The 23,298-nt window shown below is 32.0% G+C and overlaps 3 protein-coding genes across 9 annotated transcripts; 1 reads left to right on the top strand and 2 right to left on the bottom strand.

Moving 5' to 3' along the window:
• Nucleotides 1-18: 18 nt before the first annotated feature.
• On the bottom strand, nucleotides 19-8,633 carry LOC114369258 (protein DETOXIFICATION 12-like). Of its 3 annotated transcripts, XM_028326449.1 has the most exons (10): nucleotides 8,127-8,633; nucleotides 7,660-7,898; nucleotides 7,381-7,586; nucleotides 7,125-7,181; nucleotides 1,699-2,243; nucleotides 1,475-1,561; nucleotides 1,287-1,343; nucleotides 941-1,179; nucleotides 650-855; nucleotides 19-346 (listed from the first exon to the last, which is right to left on the bottom strand). In XM_028326449.1, the coding sequence occupies exons 2-10, from the start codon at nucleotides 7,829-7,831 to the stop codon at nucleotides 284-286; spliced, it is 1,632 nt and encodes a 543-aa protein (XP_028182250.1). In that variant the 5' UTR covers nucleotides 7,832-7,898; nucleotides 8,127-8,633; the 3' UTR covers nucleotides 19-283. The 3 variants fall into 3 exon arrangements, with proteins under 3 accessions (XP_028182250.1, XP_028182249.1, XP_028182251.1); XM_028326448.1 differs by having other exon boundaries at nucleotides 7,660-8,633; XM_028326450.1 differs by lacking the exons at nucleotides 7,125-7,181; nucleotides 7,381-7,586; nucleotides 7,660-7,898; nucleotides 8,127-8,633 and adding an exon at nucleotides 4,554-4,883.
• A 267-nt stretch (nucleotides 8,634-8,900) lies between these two features.
• On the bottom strand, nucleotides 8,901-16,884 carry LOC114369259 (protein DETOXIFICATION 12-like). 5 transcript variants are annotated; one of them, XR_003657565.1, is made up of 10 exons: nucleotides 16,623-16,884; nucleotides 13,622-13,705; nucleotides 12,738-13,139; nucleotides 11,517-12,061; nucleotides 11,309-11,395; nucleotides 11,120-11,176; nucleotides 10,767-11,005; nucleotides 10,475-10,680; nucleotides 10,205-10,326; nucleotides 8,901-9,361 (listed from the first exon to the last, which is right to left on the bottom strand). XR_003657565.1 is itself a non-coding variant. In XM_028326453.1 (9 exons), exons 3-9 carry the CDS (start codon nucleotides 12,972-12,974, stop codon nucleotides 10,264-10,266), a joined length of 1,434 nt encoding a protein of 477 aa, XP_028182254.1. In that variant the 5' UTR covers nucleotides 12,975-13,139; nucleotides 13,622-13,721; nucleotides 16,623-16,883; the 3' UTR covers nucleotides 9,936-10,263. The 5 variants fall into 5 exon arrangements, 3 of the variants coding, with proteins under 3 accessions (XP_028182254.1, XP_028182252.1, XP_028182253.1); XR_003657564.1 differs by lacking the exon at nucleotides 8,901-9,361 and adding an exon at nucleotides 9,936-10,100; XM_028326453.1 differs by lacking the exon at nucleotides 8,901-9,361 and having other exon boundaries at nucleotides 9,936-10,326; nucleotides 13,622-13,721; nucleotides 16,623-16,883.
• A 1,153-nt stretch (nucleotides 16,885-18,037) lies between these two features.
• On the top strand, nucleotides 18,038-20,632 carry LOC114370901 (protein DETOXIFICATION 12-like). Its single transcript, XM_028328305.1, has 7 exons — nucleotides 18,038-18,340; nucleotides 18,605-19,149; nucleotides 19,273-19,359; nucleotides 19,509-19,565; nucleotides 19,661-19,899; nucleotides 19,986-20,191; nucleotides 20,397-20,632. The coding sequence occupies exons 1-7, from the start codon at nucleotides 18,101-18,103 to the stop codon at nucleotides 20,457-20,459; spliced, it is 1,437 nt and encodes a 478-aa protein (XP_028184106.1). The 5' UTR covers nucleotides 18,038-18,100; the 3' UTR covers nucleotides 20,460-20,632.
• The last annotated feature ends 2,666 nt before the right edge of the window (nucleotides 20,633-23,298 follow it).

Below are 23,298 nucleotides of genomic sequence, written 5' to 3'. Positions count from 1 at the left end.
CCAAAAAAAAGTTAAATGTATAAGACGGGAACTATCAAGGATCGGCTATTAAATGAAAAATAGTTGGCATAGCTCAAAATTACATTTTGCATTCGAAACATTGCTAAACGTTTAATCCTATTATCATGACAAAAAATGCTACTATTATTCTTTAATCAGATGCACGAAGGTACAAGCTCATATAGCTAACCACTTCCAAAAAACCAAAAACTAAACTCCTACTCCTCACTCACGGAAAATAGTCCCCATCTTTAGAAAATTGGCCTTTGAGGGCTTGTCATACTCATACCAATATATTGTCTGCTGAAATTTTTTCATCAAATAACCTCTTTCTTGCCTTGATTGCCTGCATAGTAAAACAAAACAATAGAAACAAAATGTCTAAAAGGGATACTACCTTCACAAGGGCTTTAAGATTTATTGAAGCAAAATAAAGTGGCTGCCAGAAGATGAATTACTGTACTTTATTATCCTTTTAACTTCGTGCAACCAACAAAATTGAAGTTTGGAGTTCCAAGACAAGAGAAAAGTTAACACATTAATACACTCTTTTGGACTCACTTTGTTATTAGTTAAAATTTATTAAGGATGTATATAAAAAAAGTGTGTTACTAACACTCTTCAAGAATACAAAGATTAGAGGTTATACCTGCTTTTCCCAATTTATGCAACCTGTTATGATAGAAAGTAGAATACATTGAACAAAAGCACCACTTTGTATGCCAATCCATAGTCCTTTTCCTCCCAATCGCACCAAAAATGCTAATAAGGCAGCCATTGGAATCCCACAAAGGTAGAAGGCCCCTAGATTGACATAAACCCCTAAATGTTGCCATCCACAACCTCTAGCAATCCCTGAACCAAATAATTAAACAAATTGAGAGAAAGCTTTTCTTCTATATAAAATTCACTTAAGGATGGTCATTGAGAGAAAGAATACCTGTTAGAACACCTTGTATGCTGTCTAGTATAACAGATATACATACCAGAGGAGCCATGGCAGTGACATAATCAACAACTTCCTTCTCATTGCTGAAAATATAACCAAAAACATTGCGGCAGGCGAAGAGTGTTGCACTTACTATACTTGTCTCAATTACTGCAAGAGACATTGCTGCTAACACGGCAACACGTGCAGCATGTGAATTCCCAGCTCCTAATTCATTTGAAACCCTTGTGCTATAATCAGAGAGGAGAAAACATAATTAGTTTAGATGCATGCTCAAGGCAGCTGGGTACTAGTGTAACATTTAAACTATGAAGAATGAGTGTGTCTATGATGCAACCTTGCTGCTGCACCAATTCCAAAGGGTATCGTATAGAGAGTTGCAATGGTGTTGAGGCTGTAGAAAAATGACAAAAAAATAGTTCAATCACAATAATTTATAAAATCTCTGAAATAGATTGGTACAAAATGAAATTGTAGATCATTAGTTGCAGTTTATGGAAAACCAAAATAATGTAACATACATACCAAACGGACAGAACTGAAGTTTCAAGTTGTGGATTTGGTAAGAGTCCTGACAGCAATACAAGCAGCTCATATGACCACCATTCAAGGCTACCATCATCAACATGAATACAAAAATTATGTTAAATACTCTTTTTGGAAAAACAATACAATACATATTATAGAAAATTTTTGTTATCTGATAACATGAATATGTAGAATATTAATTGAACAGGAAGAATAATCACCAAACCATTACTGCTGAAGGGATAGCGAAACGAAAGAACTCCCACATTCCTTTGAACAGCTCCATAGAAATCGGTGCGCGGGTTTTTGCACATGCAGAAGAGTATCTCATGTATAACACAAGAAAAATCACATTTGACCATATTGAAATGCTCACAGCCAATGCTCCACCAACATTACTCAGACTTGTCTTGAATACCAAGGCCCAACAAAGAGGTACATGAATAATGAGTGTGACACAAGAACTTGCAAACATGGGAAGAAGCAAACTTTGGATTTGGAAATATCGAACTAACGGCTGTAGAATTGCATATGCAAAAAGTGCTGGAACAAGCCAAATTGTGAACTTCCCTGCTTCATGGGAAATTAGAGGGTCCTGGCCTATGAAAACTAGTATGGTTTCCATGTTGATCCAAAGGAGAGACACCGGAATAGAAACCAAAATGAGAGAGAATATAGCAGTGTATGTTTGTATTCCAATTCTTTGATATTGTTGGCCTCCATAAGCCTGTCCACAAATTGTTTCCAGTCCACTAGCCATTCCCATCTATCAGCATATGCAAATTATCAATGCACCAAGTTACAAGGAAAGGAAATAATGGTAATTTTTAGCAGCATAACACGCTTGAAATAGTTTATAAAGAAGATAAACTAGTCACTAAATGCAAGCATTTAGTAATATCACCATTATCAGAAAAAGCATTTAGTAATAACAGGATAAGCATCTTATTTTGTTTGCCCTCTAGAGTGAGTGAATTGGAACCTTGCCAATAATTTAATATCACAGGTTTTTTAATGTGTACAATGGTAGATTGGTAGCAACAAGGTTAGAACCCAAAACCTTGTGCATAGTATCCAGATCTTCACCAGAGTAGGTTATATAATATCGTAGTTTAAATATATAGCAGCTAGTGCTTCGTTGATCTCGTTTATTTTTGTTTTCTTCGTAGGTACGGATGGTAGAAACTATACGCGTGTTGCTTCTTTTTTCCTCTTAATTAAGAATTTGATGAATAAATACTTATTATGTAATTACTTATGTATATGTTATTTCCATAATTAAAAGAGAAAATACATTAAACTATTTTTGTAAAAGTGATAATATATTTTCATAGCATAAATTATTTTTCTAAAAAAGATGTTAGAAACATGTTATGAGTTTTTTTTTACAAGCTCTCTTAAAAAAAAGTTAAGGGTGTGTTTGTTTGAAAGAAAAAGAACTTAAAAAAATAAGATAAATAAACAGTAAAATAATATAAAACTTATTTTTATATTTTACTTTAATTTAAATTTATTTATTTTTATTTCTTTCCACTCGATCCAACCTATATGCATGAATCTATCCAAAAGGTGAGTAACTTTTATTATATATGCAATAGAAGACCGCATTGTGATGGTGCTTCTGGTCGGCGTAGTGCAACGAGTCTTCGGCGGACATTCTGGTATAGCGTCAGAGACAAAGGAATAGAAGACAATAGTAGTGATAAAAGAAATGCTGGAAATACATTTTTATTATTGTTTGAAATTATGAAAATTTGTAAGCCTTATTTTTTATTTAGTGAGCTCCCCTTCTAATTATAAATAAATTTAAAATATATTATTAATACTTTTTATAAGACGGATGATATGACGTAATAAAATCATACAATTGAAATGTGAAAATGGGTGTTTTATATTTACAGAATTACATAGTGCAATCTTTTTGGTTCAAAGTTCAAAGTGAGTCAAATTAGGTTCCTTTTAGAAACTAATTCCTAAAAGGGATTGTTTTGAAACTTTTTCCAGAGGTCTGTTTCTGAAGGGGACTCGCCAGTGGAGTTGGCGAGTTGGACACGTGGCAGTGCCTGGTGGACTCGTTATTGGAGTTGACGAGTTGCTGTCCACGTGGCGGGTTCCGCCACTTGTACTGACGAAATGTTTTTTTACGAATTTTTTTTTTAACTTCAAACGGGTATAACTTTTGATAGGAATGTCCGTTTGAGACTCATAATATGTCAAAATGCTCGAAATTGAATGAAGAATCCCTTGGCAAATTCCCGAACATTTTCCCAAAAAATGCCTCTAAGTAGTTCAAAAATAGGATTTAAGATTAAAAAAATGGGTGGTTGAATCTTAAATCCATTTTTTGGGAAAATGAGTTGATCAAATCCCCTTCGAGAATTTGCCAAGGGATTCTTCATTCAATTTCGAGCATTTTGACATATTATGGGCCTCAAACGGACATTCCTATCAAAAGTTATACCCGTTTGAAGTTAAAAAAAAAATTCCGTAAAAAAACATTTCATCAGTACAAATAGCGGGACCCGCCACGTGGACAACAACTCGCCAATTCCAATGACGAGTCCACCAAGCGCCGCCACGTATCCAACTCGTCAACTCCACTGACGAGTTCACTTCAGAGACAGACCCCCTAAAAAAAGTTTCAAAACACCCCATTTTGAGAATTAGTTTCTAAAATGGACCTAATTTGTGCAATTTGACTCAAAGTGACGTGCCCGTTTAAAAAGTAGTACAACTGAGAGTGTCACTTCGAATCATTAAAAATATTGGTATACGTTCTAATTGGTCATCACATCGTTTACAGCAACAAATCAGCAATGGTGGCGATAGCCGGTCTTTTTGTTCATAAAAAGGTTTTATTTTTATCTTGTATACTCAATAAAATGCCCTGTTTTAAATTTCCCATACATACAGTAAGTAAATAGTTATAAAGACTCAAAAGAATATGATGTAGTACTTTATAAGTAAAATGATATTAAAACCTAAAAGTAATAAGGAAATCAAATAAATTAGCTATAGATGGAGCAACTTTGGAAGAAATGAAAAAAAAAGTAGTGAAAAGCAAGTAGGAGCTTACAAGAAGACTGAAACCAGTGACCCCTGATAGAGAAATGGCAAGGGCGGCGCTAGAGAGATAGAGTTCACCCAAATGACCAACTATCATAGTTGAGACAACTTGCAACAAATATTGTGAAGAAACCACTGCCACCATAGGCCCTGCTATATGGCATATCCTTCTCATTTCTTCACTATAAACACCCCATGTTACTCTTTCTTGCTCATGTTTCTTTACTAAACTTTCTTCCATGCTAGAGAGAGAAAGAAGCAAGATCTTTTGATTTGGTTTGGTCCTCCTTCGGGTTTTCAAACGTATTTATATACCTTATTTTTGCTATTTTTCTTTTACTTACTAATAGTATTCTATTACATTATGTGTGATCCCCATGTGTCGATACAGAAACGGGTGTGGATACAACTTCATGGAATTTTAATATGACGGAATGGAACACTCTCACCTCGCTCATCACATCACATCACATCACATGTACTTACTCTTCCAAATCATGACTAAAATAGTCCGATGTTAACTTGTGGTTTTGAAAATTAATCATAGTCTAGACTTTATAAATTGATTTGAGGTTTCCTCTTTCTTCTTTTCATTATTCTATTACAATTTTGAAGTGATTGAATTGGACAACTCGTACTACCAGTTTTCTTAACTATTGCTTACATTTAATATTATTTTAAGGCGGAAAACTGGAGATGATGTTGGTACCGCATTATCATTATGACTTCCTCTTAATGACCTTTCGATCAACATGAATGAATATAGAATTATAAAATTGATTTGATTATAAGAAAATATTAAAAAAAGGAAAATTCACAAATTTAATTTTTTCTAATAAAATAATTAATAATTGTTGATAAAAATAAAGATGAATAGTGATCAAATCAATCATTTTGAGTTAGTATTTTAATAGTTTAATCATTGATTTGATTTTAAAATACCACTATTAATGTATAAATAATATGTGAAATGAATAATTTTTAAAAATTTGTCTAAAAAATGTTGAATAAGTCAAGAAAAATATATATGAAATATTGTTTATTCTAAATCATTTTACATAAACTCTATTTTATACAATGAATCAAACATAAAAAAAAAATATTATTACTGGACAAGGACAAAGGCAATTACGTCTCTACAAATATAAGAGTAGGTATATGTGTTGGATTTTGCTTCTTCCTTATTGGGTAGCCTAAGAGTGAGAAGGAGGACAATCAGATCTTGCCCTCAGTTCATTTGTCTTGGGCGCTTGTCGCTATCATTTTACACGAAATCAAATAATTCTGTTTTTTTTTTAATGTTTTAATTTTATACTTCTTTTTATCTCTTTCTTTTCTTTTTTCCCCCCTTATTTCCTTCTTGCTCCTCAAAGTTTGACAAACTTTATGAAAATAGATGTGAAATTTGGCCTAGCGGCGTGCTGCATTCAAATTCATTTTTAAGTTTTAGTCATTATGTGATAAAACAATAAATTTTAGTCCTTACACTTACATAAAAAAAATGGTTTGATCTTCATCTAATACAAGTGAACAAATTTTAGTGGCGTAAAACTGTTACAAAAACTATTTGACGGACATAAATTGGCACAAAAAATAGTTTAAAGATTATTTTTTTCTTGCAATCACTAAAATTAAAAATAAAGACAACTATAGGGATCAATTGAAAAGTTAAACTAAATGATAATCATGAGAAAATATACTGCCTTAAAGATATATTTAAACTTTTTTATTTTTAACATTTATTAAAAAATATCAGTTCTCTAAATGAATTTCAATATTTTAAATGATTAATTATTGACTCTTGACTGAATCCTAATTACGAGCACTAAAAATTTCTTAGAATGCATTATTTTATATATTTTTTTCTACAGTTTTTATCATCTGTCATCGACAATTCACTGAAAGATTAATTTATAAGCTTTATTGACCATAGCACTCTAATAATAAAAAATGAATACCGATTTAATATCCTTTTACGTCTTACCTAGTTTAGTTTTTTGAAAAATTTGAGAATTGAACGATTCTCAAACATGTCTTGAATTAAAGAACATTTGCTTTGCAAAATAAATCATGATTAACAAAGAAAACAAAAATCTTAGTTAATTAAAAATGAGATCACTCATCTCACCTTTTGTAGGGAAATGATGATTTCAAATCTTATAAAATGTTGATATATAGTAATTTAATTTTTTTTTTACTATTTTAACAACAAACGACGAATACCCAATCCATAAAATAAAACATGAAAACGAAATGACAATTCTGAGTGCCATTCGTAATATTAGAGTATAGAATTCAAAAGGCTTTAGAGAAAAAGGAAGTCTCTGGAATAGAACTAGAGTGACTTTCAAAATTGCATTTTAATTTTTAAACACGGTATTCTTTTCTGTCCCCAAAAAATTATGCATATATTAGAATTAGAGGAGGTAAATATATTCGAAAAATACGTTTTTAATTTAACATGAAACCATAATAATGACAAAAAAAAAAGAAACAATAATGAGCTAAAGAAAAAAAAAACAAAATCTCATCAAACATTACTTTCAAGCTGCCAATAAAGAGGCTCTTCTACTTCTCATACCAGTCTATTGTCCGCTGGAAATTCACTATCAAATAACCTCTTTCTTGCCTTGATTGCCTGCATTAATAACACCACAATTGAAACAAAAGGCCTAACCGGATACCTCCTCAACAGGGCATTCAACTTTATTAAGCAAAATCAAAATGGTAGCAAGACTAAGAATTAGCTACTTTAAATTCGTTAAAAGTAGTAAACTAAATAACCAAATTTAAGTTTGGAGGTTAATTATGACAAAGATTAGAGAGCATATATATACCTGCTGTTCCCAATTTATGCAACTTGTTATGATAGAAAGTAGAACACATTGAACAAAAGCACCGACTTGTACACCAATCCAAAGTCCTTTTCCTCTCATTTTTTCCAAAAATGCCAGAGAGGCAGCAACAGGAATCCCACAGAGATAGTAGGCCACTAGATTGACATAAACCCCTATGTGTTGCCATCCACAACCTCTAGCAACCCCTGAGCCAAAGTATTGTTAAACAAATTCTATATAAAATTTAGTCAACAATAAATAGATAAGAGGGAAGTTTACCTGCGAGAACACCTTGTATGCTGTCCAGTATAACAGATATGCAAATTAGAGGAGCCATGACAGTGACATAATCTACAACTTCCTTCTCATTGCTGAAAATATAACCAAAAACACGGCGACAGGCAAAGAGGGTTCCGCTAACTATAGTTGCCTCCGTGATTGTAAAAGACATTGAGACCAACACAGCAACACGGGCAGCATGTGGATTGCCTGCTCCTAATTCATTTGAAATTCTTGTGCTATAATTAGAGAGGAGAAAAGATAATTGGTTTAGATATACCTATACGTCCAAAGGTAGCTAGCTAGCTATATAAATTGTAACATGTAAAGTATTTAGAAAGAACATGTTTATGGTGTCATCTAGCTGCAGAAGAAATTCCAAGAGGTATTGCAAAGAGAGTTGCAATGGTGTTGAGACTGTAGAAAAATGACAAAGGATTAGCACATGTTAATTTACAAAATCTCACAAGATTGTTAGATTGTGAGCTCCAGTTCAAGGAGGGCCTGAAATGATCCTCTTCATTTCTTCTGCATAACCATCCTACGTAACTCTCTGCTGCACCTTGTTTTGGTGATGACAATAATAGATTATCTTGCATGTTTTTTCTGACCTACTAACCCAACACAGTGTGAGAGATATGAGTCTCCCTATATATGGCTATGGTCGGGTATAAAGTATAAACGACGGAAATAAGTGATAGGCTCGTTTGAAAGAGACAGATGAAGGAAGGAGACGAGTTACAGGCGCCAGTCGTCACCGAAGAAGCAGAAACATATCTCCTCTCTCACGGCGGCAGTGCCACGGTTGTCGGAGAAGCAGCAGTTCTCACGATTCAGGGCTACTGCAATAATAAGGCTTAGCGGGGTAGAGAATGAGACCAATGTTTTCTTGTGGATTTTTCTTGTTTTAGTTTCACTAGAAATTAGAAACTTAGGACCTTTGGAAGTGAAGACCAAAGGCAACCGTTGTTTATCTAGGTCAATATTTAATGTAAATAAGAAGAAAAAACAATTACTACAAATGTCCTTAAACTAAAGAATAGAAATGGGCAAAAAAAAAAAATAGTTATAGAGACTAAAATCGGAAATCTAAAATTCTATAGGAACAAAAGCTTATCTAAACTTAATAATTTAAATACTCAAATAAGTAAATTTTTTATATTCTAATCATATAAACAATCATTTATCATTACACAACACAAACTAAAATACTTTTTGATGAAGAAAAAAACAGATTTCAATTCACATTAAAAATACATTTTTAAAAAAATACAAACTAAAATACTAATTATACATATATTAGAACTAGGGGAGCTCAATGTATTTTATTTTTGGTACAAAAGGAATAAAATAAAAACAACACAAAGAACCTAAAAAAATAACTACGATTCTCGGGTGAATGCAACACCCATAGCATCTGCCATCAGTACAGTGGATATGTCTTCTGAAGTGGGATCATTCCAAGTTAGAAATTGTTTCTCTTGAGAAGCACTCTTTTTGGCTAAGAAATCTGCCCATGCATTACCTTGATGTAATGTATGTCTAACATGAACAGTCCTACTTAAACAGAGAAGTGCTTGAATTCTTTTGATGATTACTGCAGAGGGGTGGAACATATTGGTACTCCTGATAATCGATATGGCATAAGTAGAATCTGAAATCATTTACTCTTAAAACCACGACTCCAAGCCTCTTGAAGTCTCTTATGAAAAGTAAACACGTTGATAAATATTTCGTATCAAGATCATGTTGATAAAAAAAATAAAAATTTAACAACATATCATATTTAATATTTCAACATAATTTTAAATATTTAATAATTTAAAAATAAGTATATCAATAATCTTTACATCAATATTGATAAAGGGAGATAGATGAGAGGGAGGATATAGAAAAAGCGAGGAGAGTGAGAGTGGGAAAGTTAGCATAAAGATTTTCAAATACTTGTTTTTTTAATGAAAATTAAAATCTTACAATTTTAAGTAATTAATATATTTTTATAAATTACTAGAATTTTATATACTTTTTAAATAAATTATCCAAATAACATTTTAAAGCAAAAAAAAAAACTTGAATTAATCACTTAAATTTTTATATATTTAATTTAATTTAGACATTTGTATGTATTTTGAATGTTAAGATTTTATCAAATAATGTCTAGATTTTAATATTATAAATTTATGATATTATTTTATTAATATCAATTTGATCATGGTTAAATTATTGAATCTTACATCTGTATTTTGACCTATTTGATCAAGTTGCCATTCCGGTACTTTACGAAACAAAGGAGGAAACAGAATATGATCACTCTTGTGGCTTCTAATTCTACATATAATATATCATCATGATTTATGCGACCAGCATAACCAAATAACCAATTTCCTCTAAAATCCCGAATCAAGCCTCCAAACCCAGCTCTGCGAGAAAAACTTGAGACACTACAAATTTAACGAAAAACAATAACAATGAAAAATAAACAAACAAAATCTCATAAAGCATTACTTTCAAGTTTCAAACAGCTAAAAAGAGGATGAGCTCCTACTTCTCATTCATGGAGAGTTGTTCATGTCATTAGAAAATCGGCCTTTGATCATGGGTTTCTTATACGAGTCTATTGTCTGCTGAAATTTCGCTATCAAATAACCTTTTTCTTGCCTTGATAGCCTGCATTGGTATTCAGTAAGACCACACAATTCAACAAAATGCCTAAAGTGGTAGCCAGGCAAAGAATTATATACTTGTCCTTTTAAATTTGTTAAACAAGAATATTAAATTTTGGGGTTTTATGACAAAGGTTAGAGGACATATATACCTGTTGTTCCCAATTTATGCAACTTGTTATGGTAGAAAATAGAATACATTGAACAAAAGCACCGACTTGTACACCAATCCAAAGTCCTTTTCCTCTCATTTTAGCCAAAACTGCCAGTGTGGCAGCAACAGGAATCCCACAAAGGTAGAATGCCCCTAGATTCACATAAACCCCTATGTGTTGCCATCCACAACCTCTAGCAACCCCTGAGCCGAAGTATTATAAAACAAATTGAGACAACGTTTCTCTTCTATATAAAATTTACCTAACAATAGAGAAGACAGAATTTTACCAGCGAGAACGCCTTGTATGCTGTCCAGTATAACAGATATGCAAATCAGAGGAGCCATGACAGTGACATAATCAACAACTTCCTTCTCATTGCTGAAAATATAACCAAAATCATGGCGACAGACAAAGAGGGTTCCGCTAACTATAGCTGTCTCCATGATTGCAAAAGACATTGCAGCCAACACAGCAACATGGGCAGCATGTGGATTCCCTGCTCCTAATTCATTTGAAATCCTTGTGCTACACAATCAGAGAGGGGAAAAGATAATCAGTTTAGATATACGCCCAAAGGTTGCTAGGTGTATATAGATTGTGGCATGTATAATATTTAGAAATAACATGTTTATTATTCACCTTGCAGCAGCAGCAATTCCAAAAGGTATTGAAAAGAGAGTGCTAATGGTGTTGAGACTGTATTAAAATGACAATGAATTAGCACAATCACGTTAATTTAAAAATGTTAGATTGTGAGTTGTCGTTCAAGGACAACCTTAAAAGTATAGTATGTTATGTAGAAAAGAAGAGAAAATATAGCAAACATACCAAATGGATAGAACTGATGTTTCAAGTTGTGGATTCGGTAGCAGCCCAGACAGCAAGATAAGCAGCTCAAACGACCACCATTCAAGGCTAAAATGAACATTACATGAAAAAAAAAACATTAGATCAGATATTTCTGGAAAAATAAACAATTTATAATTGGAAAAAAGGAATATATATACAACTTGAAGTGAAAGTGAAGATGAATCACCAAATCATCACTGCAGAAGGGATAGCAAAGCGAAAGAACTCCCAAATTCCTTGGAACAGCTCCATAGAAATGGGTGCACGGGTTTTTGCACAAGCAGGAGAGTATCTCATGTATAATCCAAGAAAAGTCACATTTAACCATATTGAAATGCTCATTGCTAATGCTCCACCAATATTATTCATTCCAGTCTGGAACACCAAAGCCCAACAAAGGGGTATATGGATACAAAGAGTGACACAAGAACTTATAAGCATGGGAAGAAGCAGACTTTGCATTTGAAAATATCGAACAAACGGCTGCATAATTGCATGTGCAAAAAGTGCGGGAACAAGCCAGATTAAGAATTTTCCTGCTTCTTGTGCAATTAGAGGGTCCTGGCCTATGAAAACTAGGATCTTTTCCATGCTGATCCAAATGAAAGTTAGGGGAAGACAAACGACTGTGAGAGAGAATATAGCAGTGTATGTTTGCACTCCAACTTTTTCATATTGCTGAGCTCCATAAGCCTGTCCACAAATAGTTTCCAGTCCACTAGCCATTCCTGCCTGTTAGCATGTGCAAATTACGAATGCACTATGTTACTTGGGGAATACCATCGTGATGATTTTGAGCAAGCTAACATGTTAGAATTAGTTGATAAAGAATATAAACTTAATCACTCTAAACATAAGCATTCGATTTCATTCATGTTGACTCATTGCTTTTTAATACCTTTAATCATCATTGAATTCGTACTTGTAAATAATGCAAGAATTTAGTTCTAATTAGATAACAAAAAGTAATATGGGTAAACTACTATTTTGGTCACTAAAAGTATAATTTGTTGTCACATTAGTCTTTAAAACTAAGGAAATTTCAAATAAGTTCCTAAAATTTTCAGTTGTTTAAGTCTCTAAGTTTAACAACTTATTGTCATTTTGACCCTTAATATATGTTAATACTATTACTTAAGTCACATTTTTTTTTAATTTTGGACTGATGTGATTGATAAATATTACTTTTAGAGATTTATTTAAAATTTTCTTAATTTCAGAGACTAATGTGACAGCCCCATACACTTTCAAGGACTAAAACAGTGGTTTACCCTATTAATATTTAATATTGTTGTTGTGTGGGACATTATGGTCTTGATGTAGATTGATATTAAGGAATGGGATGCAAGAAAAAGCATATAACTATGAGGAATCAAAGTCAAACAGTACAATATTGAGTTTAGCTTACAAGAACACTGAAACCAGTAACGGTGGCAAGAGAGATGGCTAAGGCGGCGCCAGAGAGATAGAGATTGTTATTGAGGTGACCAACCATCATGATTGACACAACCTGCAATAAATACTGGGTAGCAGTCACAATTACCATAGGCACTGCTATGCAAATGATCCTCTTCATTTCTTCACCCAAACCATCCCATGTAACTTTCTGCTTCTCTCTTTGTTTTGCTAATAGATTCTCTTTCATGGTTTTCTTTCCTACTAGTACGACGAGTCCAATCGAGAGATAGAGTGCGTGAAAGATTTGAGTTGCTAATATGAAAGATTGTCTCTGCCTCTCAATCAATCATATACTATGACCACATTCTTTCTCTTTTTAGTGAATTTATGAACCACCATGTGTTGAGGAAGACTGGATAGAGAAAAATAAGATAATGAGCAATCAGTATGTAAATCCTTGATTGACAATAAAATGTAAAAACTACTTTAGAAATTATATATATATATGTTAATGCACTCACACCTCTTTTTTTAGTATGAGTGCATTAGCAACCAACACAATAAAATTTTCTGTTTTATATCACTTTATTTGCTCTTATAGAACACAGAAAAGAATATGTGACAAAAGAGTATTTGTTTTCCAAACCCATTTACTTCCTCATCGTTTTGCAGTTATCCGTGATACAGTGCATTTCCCATATTGAACAGTAAAATATTTAGTATAATTATACCAAATTAAGAATGATTCTAAATTTTAGAGTATAATATACAAGGTTTCATCATGCCGATGTAATAGAAAATGAGATAATGGAAGAAGTGGGAAATTATATTTTCCTTCCAAGTGTTTACGATTAAAGAATGTAGTCAACCCTTGTCCAAGTATAAGTCAGTTACCCATGTGGATATCATTGTTATTTGGCATTTGTCATTCTTTTCTACATTATCAAGCTTCCACAATAACACAGTTCTCAAAGCATTCTGCAAAAATGAGAAACTTGGGAGTTTGAATATGCATGAGTCAAATTTCAAATCCAAGAATTTTTAAAATCAATTTCAAAATAAACCAATTCAAATCTGTAACATATAACCACATAAGCAATAACAGTAAAGACTAAATGCATCTAAGAAATACTATGATGCAATAAAAATTTACCATTAAACCTATACACAAAAGTTTTAAAAGCAAAACAAATCTGAAATAGAGCAGTAGAGTATAATCAAAGATTGATTTTCTTCTTCAAATACAAAATTACAACATAAATTCTTCTGGAAATACACACTGGCAAACACTGAAACGCGAGACAGAGTGTGAAACATGAAAAGGAACATATGTTTGAAGTTTTGCTTTTGATTTTGAAGAAAAGAAAAAGTAACACTGACTTTAAATAAAAATTAGTGAGAGAGAGAGTGAAACATTGGTGATATAACATATTGGAGCCAAAAATAAACGCATGTCTCTATTAGCTATTGGTGTTGTTATCAAAACCCAAAATCAAAAAAGGAAACAAAACATGAGAGAAAATAATAGAAGAGCAAAGAAAGAAAGAGGGCATGGAATGGTGAATGTGTAATGTACCTTAGAGTAGAGGCAGTTGAAGATTTCAGAAGTAAGAGAAAACTGACATAAAAAAAGGCAAAATCCACAATTTAAGGAAGATAAGGGAAGATGATTAGGAGAGCTGGGAGATTTTCAGTTGAAGAATAAGGGTATGAGTGAACTTTGAGAAAATTTGTTTGAAGGAGAAGGAAAAAAGTGGCGTTGGTAATTTTTTCGTAGAGTAAGTGTAATTTCTTCACAGAGAGTGAAGCAACTTCATAATTTCTTCACAGAGAGAGTGACGCAACTTTGCAAAGCAAGTGTGTGAAGTACAGAATTGCATAAGAGATAAGAATTCAAATGAGAAATCATAAAGAAAGTACTAAGTAGAGATTGAAGCTCTCAAAAGCTAGATGGCTAGTTTAATTTATAGATATAAATATGATAACTACATTATCATTCAAATATCTGAACAAAAATCAGAAGCATTGAAATAACTATTGATGATCAGTATGTTTTTGTTAAGCACAAAAGCATTTAATAGAGTTCTTTCTGGAAGAGTTTTCTTAAATTTAAGCAAATGCAACATACAGAGATCTTTTTTTTTTTGTGGAATATAGGGGCTTAAGCCCCAAACAATACAACTAAAAACCACAAGGGAACACGGTTGAGGATATATCTGCTACAACAACATTTCATAAAAAAAAACGGAACAAAGTCAAAAATCGAACAGCGGCCATCTAAAGATAAATCAAAGCCAGCAAGCTTGTCTGCGACCTGGTTGCCCTCTCACAGCGCGTGAGACCAGACAAAAACTCCTCCTTTGACCTCAAATTCATTAATGTTCTTGATCAACATGAAACAAGGATGAGTATCAGGACACTCCTTAATAAGCTCAATGACCAGCAAGCTGACTCAACTATGAACTCCTTGAATCCACGACTCCAAGCAAGCTGCAAGCCAAGAAAAATTGCCCAAAGTTCGGCTGCCAAAACAGAACAGCAACCAATGTCCGCAACGAAGGAGAATAAAACCAATCCAGTGTGATCACGAAGGACTCCTCCAGCTGCTGGCTTTCTCGAAGCTGTATGAACAGCTGGATCACAGTTCAATTTGAACTGATTTGTTGGAGGAGGGAACCACTGAATGCTAGAGCTAGTCACAGGATTAACAATCTGAGGAACCAAACTCTTTTGGCACTGCAAACTCACTGAGATAGCATCAACCTGGAGCAAAATCTGATTTGCAATATCAATCAGCTGTAACAAGGAATTATTATCAAAGATTCCTTTGTTTCTATATCTCCAAATGTAGTTCAAAGCCACAGCAAAAATCATACACCAATTTCTGCCATTAACCATCAAGTTACTAGTGACATTCTCAAGAAGTCTACTCTTAAACTCCTAAAGAAAGAAGTTTGAGTGCAGAGAATGAGGAAGAATCAAGTACCATATGGCTCGAATAATGGGGCAGTGTCTAAAGCCATGGTCATTATTTTCTGAATCAGCACCACACCTTCAGCAAGCAGCATCTAAAGTTAGGTGGCAGGAGCACTTATTCTCATTTGTCAAAAGCGCATTAACTCCAATTTTCCAGAGTAAAACACACACCCTCTCTGGACCTCTTCAATTCCAGATGGCAGAATACAATGGATCATTGCACAGAGCATTATTATCCAGTAAATTTCCCATCACTAGACCCCTTCCAAATCACGATATCAGAGCCTTTCAAGCTATTCGGGGGAGGAATGGTTCTCAAATATTTCCCATCGAATTTTGTTTTCGAATACATAATATGCATGGTTTATTGTAAAGGTTTAAAAAAATTACAAATCATAAAGAAAATATAACACCTCAAAAAGTTACAAAATCAAAATTTGATGAAGGAAAAATATGGTGAAAGTGAAACTCGTATAAACTCATTTTGCCATTCTCAAATGTAGAGGTAAAATATCTTACATATGATATAATAACAATGGGGGAAATATGACACTCCTTAAATCAAACCTTTTCTAAAATCTCAGAAAATATCATGCATCAAGGGACAAATTCTTTTTAAGAACATCATATGTAGTTAATACAATATCAACACTGATATCTTGCGAGTATAATTAAATTAAATCATTAAAAAAGAACATTATACTCTGATTACAATTCACAACACTATTAAAGCATGGCTGCTAACACATTAGTCCCAAGTCCACACAGGAAAAGACCAAAAGTAGGACCATACCAGCATTATACAGAAAGAAAAAACAGCATTCAATTATTTTAGAAAATTTCCTTTTAATTAAAATTAGAGATACGTAGAATTTTCAATTTCAACAATATAGTTAAATCAAAATAAATAATAACTTACTTCCTTGAATATGGAGATGGGTAGGGTTCCTTCTTCCCAACCAGAACAAAATTTTGTAGAGATATATTTTCCCTGGCATAATTCACATAATAAACTAAAAAAAAAAAAAAAGGTTAGGAGAAAAGATGAGATAAAGAAGAAGAGTAAATCATAGGAGAAGATTAGGGAAGTTTTGGTTTGAGATTGATTTTTGTCGATGACAGGGAAAGTTGATGCATACGAGAGTGAGAGCCATAGAAGAAGAATACGATGAGAGATGAAAAGCACTCTAGTTTTTATTTTGGTTATATTGGTATTATGATCAATTTCATTTTTTTTTTCAATCCGATTTTCTTATTATTTTTTTTAATTTCAATCTGATCATTCGATTTAAATACTAAAAAATTATATTTTATGATAGTTTAAAATTATTTAATGATAATTTTAAATTATTACTTTAAACTGTTATAATATATATATATATATATATATACTTTAAAAAATTATTTTAAATTTTTTTAAAATCAAATAAAAGATCAAATAAAATAAAAATAAAATAAATTAAACTTAAATAATAAATTAAAAGAATAAAATATAATTTTTACTTTTATTTTTAGGATGAGAATGCACGATTTGGGTTGAATTTAGAATGTCTCCGTCGTGGGAAAGTCTTTTACATCCGTTAGATTTTATTAATTTCAAATCAATAGTTGTAATTTTTCTTGGATATTTTGAATTTTAAATGGACAGCTGAGATTTATTTCTTTTATCTTCTTTCTTTTTTCCACAAACTGAAATACTAATTTTTAAGAATTAAGCACGTTAATTTATATTGATATATATAAATAAAAGGATAGGATTCATTTACACCGAATATAAAACATCAAATTTCAATCACACAATTTGAATAATTTAAAAATAAAAATTGATTCACTTAAAAAATTTAAAAATTCTAATTAAATTAATTGTTAAAAATCATTAATGATAACACTAGATAATATTTTTCATAATATTTTTCAATCTTATCTACATCATGATATTTCTTCAAACAAATAGTAAAAAAATGTAATTTATTTCCTACTTATTGCTCTCTTTTTTTCTCATTTACGTATTTATTTTCTTTTTACTTCTTTCCTCTTTATCAACCACACTTTATTAAGACTTAAATATTATAGTCATTCTTACCGTGAAGAAAAAAACTATTATAGTCATTCATATATAGTATTAAATATTTTTTTTAAATATTATTTTCTTTGCATATCAATATATTTTAAATATGAAAATGTTTATTTATTATTGTTGAAATATTAAATTAACTAATACTTGCCTTATTTACCAAGTTAATGTGTTATGCTGATACATGGTGGTCCCTAGGAAAAGAAAGTAATGAACTTAGCTGACTATATACAGTGTATGATTGAGAGGAAGAGGCAAAGGCCTTTCATATATACCAACTCAAATAGTAGTATAGGAATTAGAAGTAGGGAAGAAAGAAAAGCATGGAAGAAAATCTAATAATAACAAAACAAAGTGAGAAGCAGAGAGTTACATGGGATGGTTTGGGTGAAGAAATGAAGAGGATCATTCGAGTAGCAGGGCCTATGGTGTTTGTGTATGCTTCCCAGAATCTGTTGCAGGTTGTGTCCATCATGATGATTGGTCATCTCAATGACGAGCTTTTTCTTTCCGGCGCCGCCTTAGCCATCTCTCTTGCCACCGTCACTGGTTTCAGCCTTCTTGTAAGCATGCTAAACTCAATCTTGCTTGCATGCCTTGTTTGACTTTGACTCCTCACAATTATATGTTTTTCTTTATGAATTTAATGATCATGCACTTACAGTACATTAGTTATGAAGTACAAATTTAACCATGCTAGAAAGTATTGATAAGCCACTGAACCAACACAAATGAAGTTGAATGCTCATGTTTAGAGTGGTCAAGCTTATCTTCCTTAACAAGTTTTCTAATATGTTAGCTTGTTCAAAATTTGCACATGCTAATAGACGGGAATGGCTAGTGGACTTGAAACTATATGTGGACAAGCTTACGGAGCTCGACAATATCAAAAAACTGGAGTGCAAACATACACTGCTATATTCTCTCTCACATGTGTTTGTCTTCCCCTGACTATAATTTGGATCAGCTTGGAAAATATACTAGTTTTCATAGGCCAAGACCCTCTCATTGCACACGAAGCAGGAAACTTTATAATTTGGCTTCTTCCAGCACTTTTTGCATATGCAATTCTGCAGCCGTTAGTTCGATATTTTCAAATGCAAAGTCTGCTTCTTCCCATGCTTGCAACTTCTTGTGTCACTCTTTGTCTCCACATACCCCTTTGTTGGGCTTTGGTGTTCAAGACTGAACTGAGTAATGTTGGTGGAGCATTAGCAATGAGCATTTCAATATGGTTAAATGTGATTTTTCTCGTATTATACATGAGATACTCTCCTGCATGTGAAAAAACCCGTGCACCAGTGTCTATGGAGCTGTTCCAAGGAATTTGGGAGTTTTTTCGCTTTGCTATCCCTTCTGCAGTGATGATTTGGTGATTCATCTTCCCATTCACTTCAAGTTTTATATATTCATTTTATCCCATTATAAATTGTTTAATTTTCCCAAAAATAAAATGTATAATGTAACATTTTTCTTTTCATGATGATGACTGTAGCCTTGAATGGTGGTCATTTGAGCTGCTTATCTTACTGTCTGGGTTGTTACCAAATCCACAACTTGAAACTTCAGTTCTATCCATTTGGTATGTTTGCTACATTCTTTTATTTATCAACGTAACATAGAGGATAGGACTTTTTAGGCCCTAGTTGATTTTCAACTCACCATCTAGCAATCTTATGAGATACTATGAGTAACATGATTGTGCAAATTGTTTGACATTTATCTCAACAGTCTCAACACCATTTCCACACTCTATGCAATAGCTTTTGGAATTGCTGCTGCAGCAAGGTGAAAGTGAACCCATAAACATGTTCTTTCTAAAAAAATTACATGTGACAATTTATATATCTGAACTAGTTATCCTTTCTCCGCTTTGATTGTAGCACAAGGATTTCAAATGAATTAGGTGCAGGGAATCCACATTCTGCCCGTGTTGCTGTGTTGGCTTCAATGTCTTTTGCAATCATGGAGGCAACTATAATTAGCGGAATCCTCTTTGTCTGTCGCCATGTTTTCGGTTATACTTTCAGTAACAAGAAGGAAGTTGTTGATTATGTCACTGTTATGGCTCCTCTAGTTTGCATATCTGTTATACTGGACAATATACAAGGTGTTCTCGCAGGTAAAATTCCCACTTCTCCATTGTTAAGTAAATTTTATACATAAAAGAAGCATCGTCTCAATTTGTTTAACAATACTTTTGCTCAGGGATTGCTAGAGGTTGTGGATGGCAACACATAGGGGTTTATGTGAATCTAGGGGCATTCTACCTCTGCGGGATTCCTGTTGCTGCATCATTGGCATTTTTGGCTAAAATGAGTGGAAAAGGACTTTGGATTGGTTTACAAGTCGGTGCCTTTGTTCAATGTGCTCTACTTTCTACCGTAACAAGTTGCACAAACTGGGAACAACAGGTATATATGCTCTCTAACGGTCTAACCTTTATCTTAAAACTCCAAAACTAAGGATATGGTATTTTACTATATTTGTTTCACGAATTTAAAAGCATCTAATTTTTCGTCTGGCCCACTTTGATTTTGCTTAATAAAGTTTAATGCCCTTGTTGAGGTGGTATCCTATTAGGCCTTTTGTTTAAATTGTATGGTGTTTCTAATGCAGGCAATGAAGGCAAGAAAGCGGTTATTTGATAGTGAAATTTCAGCAGAAAATATACTGGTATGAGAGCCCATGATCAAAAAGGCTAATTTTTTAAGATGGAACAACTCTTCATGAGTGAGAAGTAGGAGCTCAATCTCTTCATTAGTAGTTTGAAACTTGAAAGCTATGGTTAATGAGACTTTCTTTAGTTCGTTATTATTGTTGTTTGTTAAATTAAAATATATTTTCTGAATTCATTGAGCTCCCCTAGTTCTAAAATATGCATTAATTTTTTTAAGGGCAAAAGGAAAGGAATCTTCTCCTTAAGACTATGTTTGGCCTAGTTTAGCTTATCTTCTCCTTAAAAGTAGAAACTGGACTACACACTTTTCATAAAATGCTCTAAACAAATAAGCAACTTTTTTTATAGAACAAAATGTGAAACGTGTAACTTTTACGTTGTGTTTATTTTAGGGGAAAGGGAAAAAAAATAATGTTGATTTTACTTGAATCCTTCATTTTTTTTCCTTTATTTTAATTTAAATATAAATATTTTTTTATTTTCATTAATTTAATGGGAGGAGGTTTTGTATTGCTTAGGCTTATTCATGAACACCCTTCTTCGAATCCGACCAGGACCTAATATATATATAACAGTATGTGGACTTTGTGTCAAAGGGATAGTGCTGATTATAGTATATATACACAGATTGGGGCACAGAAGTAAGCATACTTTAAAGTTCAATCATTTCTAAAGGTTGGAGAAACACGGTGAAGTGAACAAACCCAACATATTGAAAAAGGTTTATTTGTTGGCAATAACGAAGACAAGCAAGATGAAGAAACTGGAAAGCTCAATTGACCATTTTCTTGATATTGCCAAACTGGTGTTTATAATTGATCCACTCGTCATTCATGCATGCAAAAAACCAAAGCAGTTACAAAACCGTAGATTGACAAATGACAATGTCACAGACACCTGAAAACCAACAAATTAATTATATTATTTCTGCGCGAGCCTTATAGAAATTTGATACAAGAGATGCTATACAATAATAGAATTTTCATTTAAAATGATGTTATATATAGAAATTGCTCTGTTAACGTAAGCTTAGCGATACACTGGGTACAAAAAAGCCTTTTAGTGAATATGAATTAATCTTTCATTTGTTCTTAAAAGGTTTTTCAATCCTGCCAAACACATGATACAAGATCGGAATATTGTGCCCTGTATGCTATTTTCGGAAACAACATTTAGATGAGAGCTAGACGATACTAAATTACTAATGGGTCACATTGCTGATCTATGTAGGTGTCGTGAATATGTCTAATGAGTAATGTCTATGTACATGTTTAACTCATGAAAAATATTCATAAATTGATATTTCGAAATGTTAATTACGATAATATTATATCAAAACATAATGTCTATGTATCTCACGAAAATTATTTATAGTTGAATTTATATTAAAATTTTCAGCAATTTACTTTTCAATGCATATTAACAAATAATCAGTCAAAAATTCATCTTCCATCTTACTATGAAGTGTAATTTTTAATTTTGACTATATTCATAGTTGAGTAAAATTATTCTTTAGTAATTGTAAACACAAGAAGTGTGAGAATAAGAATTACCACCCTATACACAAGAGGATAAACATGTATTTTTCTGACCGTTTAATGACACTTTGAAAAATAAAACTCTTTTAAAAAATAAAATTTTAACAATTATAAATTAACAAAACTCTTGGAAAAATAATAACTAATTATATAATAGCTAGAATTAGTCAAATATAATATTCAAATGAGATTTTTTACAAAAAATTACTATTGATTTCTATAATTTAAAATGTCAAAAGATAAAAATTGACTGTATAATAACTGAAATTTGATAAAAAAAAAATATAATATTTAAATATAACTTTTTCACAAAAAATAAGATTATTATTGATTTTATAGTTTAGAAAAAAGTCAAGAGATAAAAACAATTATATAATAACTAAAATTAATAAAATATAATCTTAAGATAAGATTTCTTTAAAAAATGATAAAATTACTATATATTTTATAGTTTAAAAAGCCAAAGATTGTATAATAAGTAGTAACTAAAATTTAATAAAATATAATATTTAAATAAATTTTCTAAAAAAGGATAATTTTTTTTTACTAGTTCGATAGTTTAAATAAAAAGACAAAGTCCAAAGATATTTGAAACATCCAAATTGACAATTTTCTCCTAGTTCCCATACGAAATTTATGCACGAGGAAACATCTTCAGATCTTCTGCACATGCCCAATTTACGCACCACAACATTCAGGCTGTTAGTATTTGCACTAATTTTACTAAGTGCACCCCACTTTTTCATTTTTTTACAGTCACACTCACACACTCATACATTGATTTTAATATTCAGAAAAAATTCAGGGGGGCCATGTCCCCTCAGTCATACGTGAGTCCGCCCCTTAGAGATGAGGTTTATCAAGGTAAAGTTAATTTCCAATTATTGATATTATTTTTTTGATAAATCCAATTATTAATATTTCATTATTTCATATAAAAAATCATATGCAATTAAGTATCTTGGTAAAATGTTATGGATTCAGCTCTTGATAAAAAAAAATATGAGGACTGGTAATAATATGCTATTTGTAATATATATTTTTCTAATAATTTTTTGCTATCGTATAAATTTTGATTTTAAGTGAATTCCATAAGTTAGGTGTAGATAATACAAATAGATACATATTATTTAATGAAATATATATGAAATTTTACCCAGTAATAGAAAATTTAAAGTAATAATATTTTTGGAAAATAAATTTGTATGTGAAAAAAAATATGAACTTTGAGCCATGGTTAGAGAAATCTTCGCCTACTTCCATGGAGATAAGAAAGCAACTAACCTTGTCGAAACTCGAAAAT

Source organism: Glycine soja, chromosome 10 (genome assembly GCF_004193775.1).
Source record: "Glycine soja cultivar W05 chromosome 10, ASM419377v2, whole genome shotgun sequence".
Classification (NCBI taxonomy): Eukaryota; Viridiplantae; Streptophyta; class Magnoliopsida; order Fabales; family Fabaceae; genus Glycine; species Glycine soja.
This window is presented reverse-complemented; position numbering and strand designations above follow the sequence as displayed.

Coding starts and splice junctions, on each gene's coding strand:
- LOC114369258 (XM_028326448.1), bottom strand. CDS start 7,831: ATGTCTTTTACAATCACGGAGGCAACTATAGTTAGCGGAACCCTCTTT. Junction 7,587..7,659: donor CATACAAGGTGTTCTCGCAG/GTAAACTTCCCT, acceptor ACTTTGGCTCAG/GGGTTGCTAGAGGTTGTGGA. Junction 1,344..1,474: donor ACTTCAGTTCTGTCCGTTTG/GTATGTATGTTA, acceptor ATTTTTCTACAG/CCTCAACACCATTGCAACTC.
- LOC114369259 (XM_028326453.1), bottom strand. CDS start 12,974: ATGAAAGAGAATCTATTAGCAAAACAAAGAGAGAAGCAGAAAGTTACA. Junction 11,177..11,308: donor ACATCAGTTCTATCCATTTG/GTATGTTTGCTA, acceptor ATTTTAATACAG/TCTCAACACCATTAGCACTC. Junction 11,006..11,119: donor GGAATTGCTGCTGCTGCAAG/GTGAATAATAAA, acceptor CTGATTGTGTAG/CACAAGGATTTCAAATGAAT.
- LOC114370901 (XM_028328305.1), top strand. CDS start 18,101: ATGGAAGAAAATCTAATAATAACAAAACAAAGTGAGAAGCAGAGAGTT. Junction 19,360..19,508: donor ACTTCAGTTCTATCCATTTG/GTATGTTTGCTA, acceptor TTATCTCAACAG/TCTCAACACCATTTCCACAC. Junction 19,566..19,660: donor GGAATTGCTGCTGCAGCAAG/GTGAAAGTGAAC, acceptor CTTTGATTGTAG/CACAAGGATTTCAAATGAAT.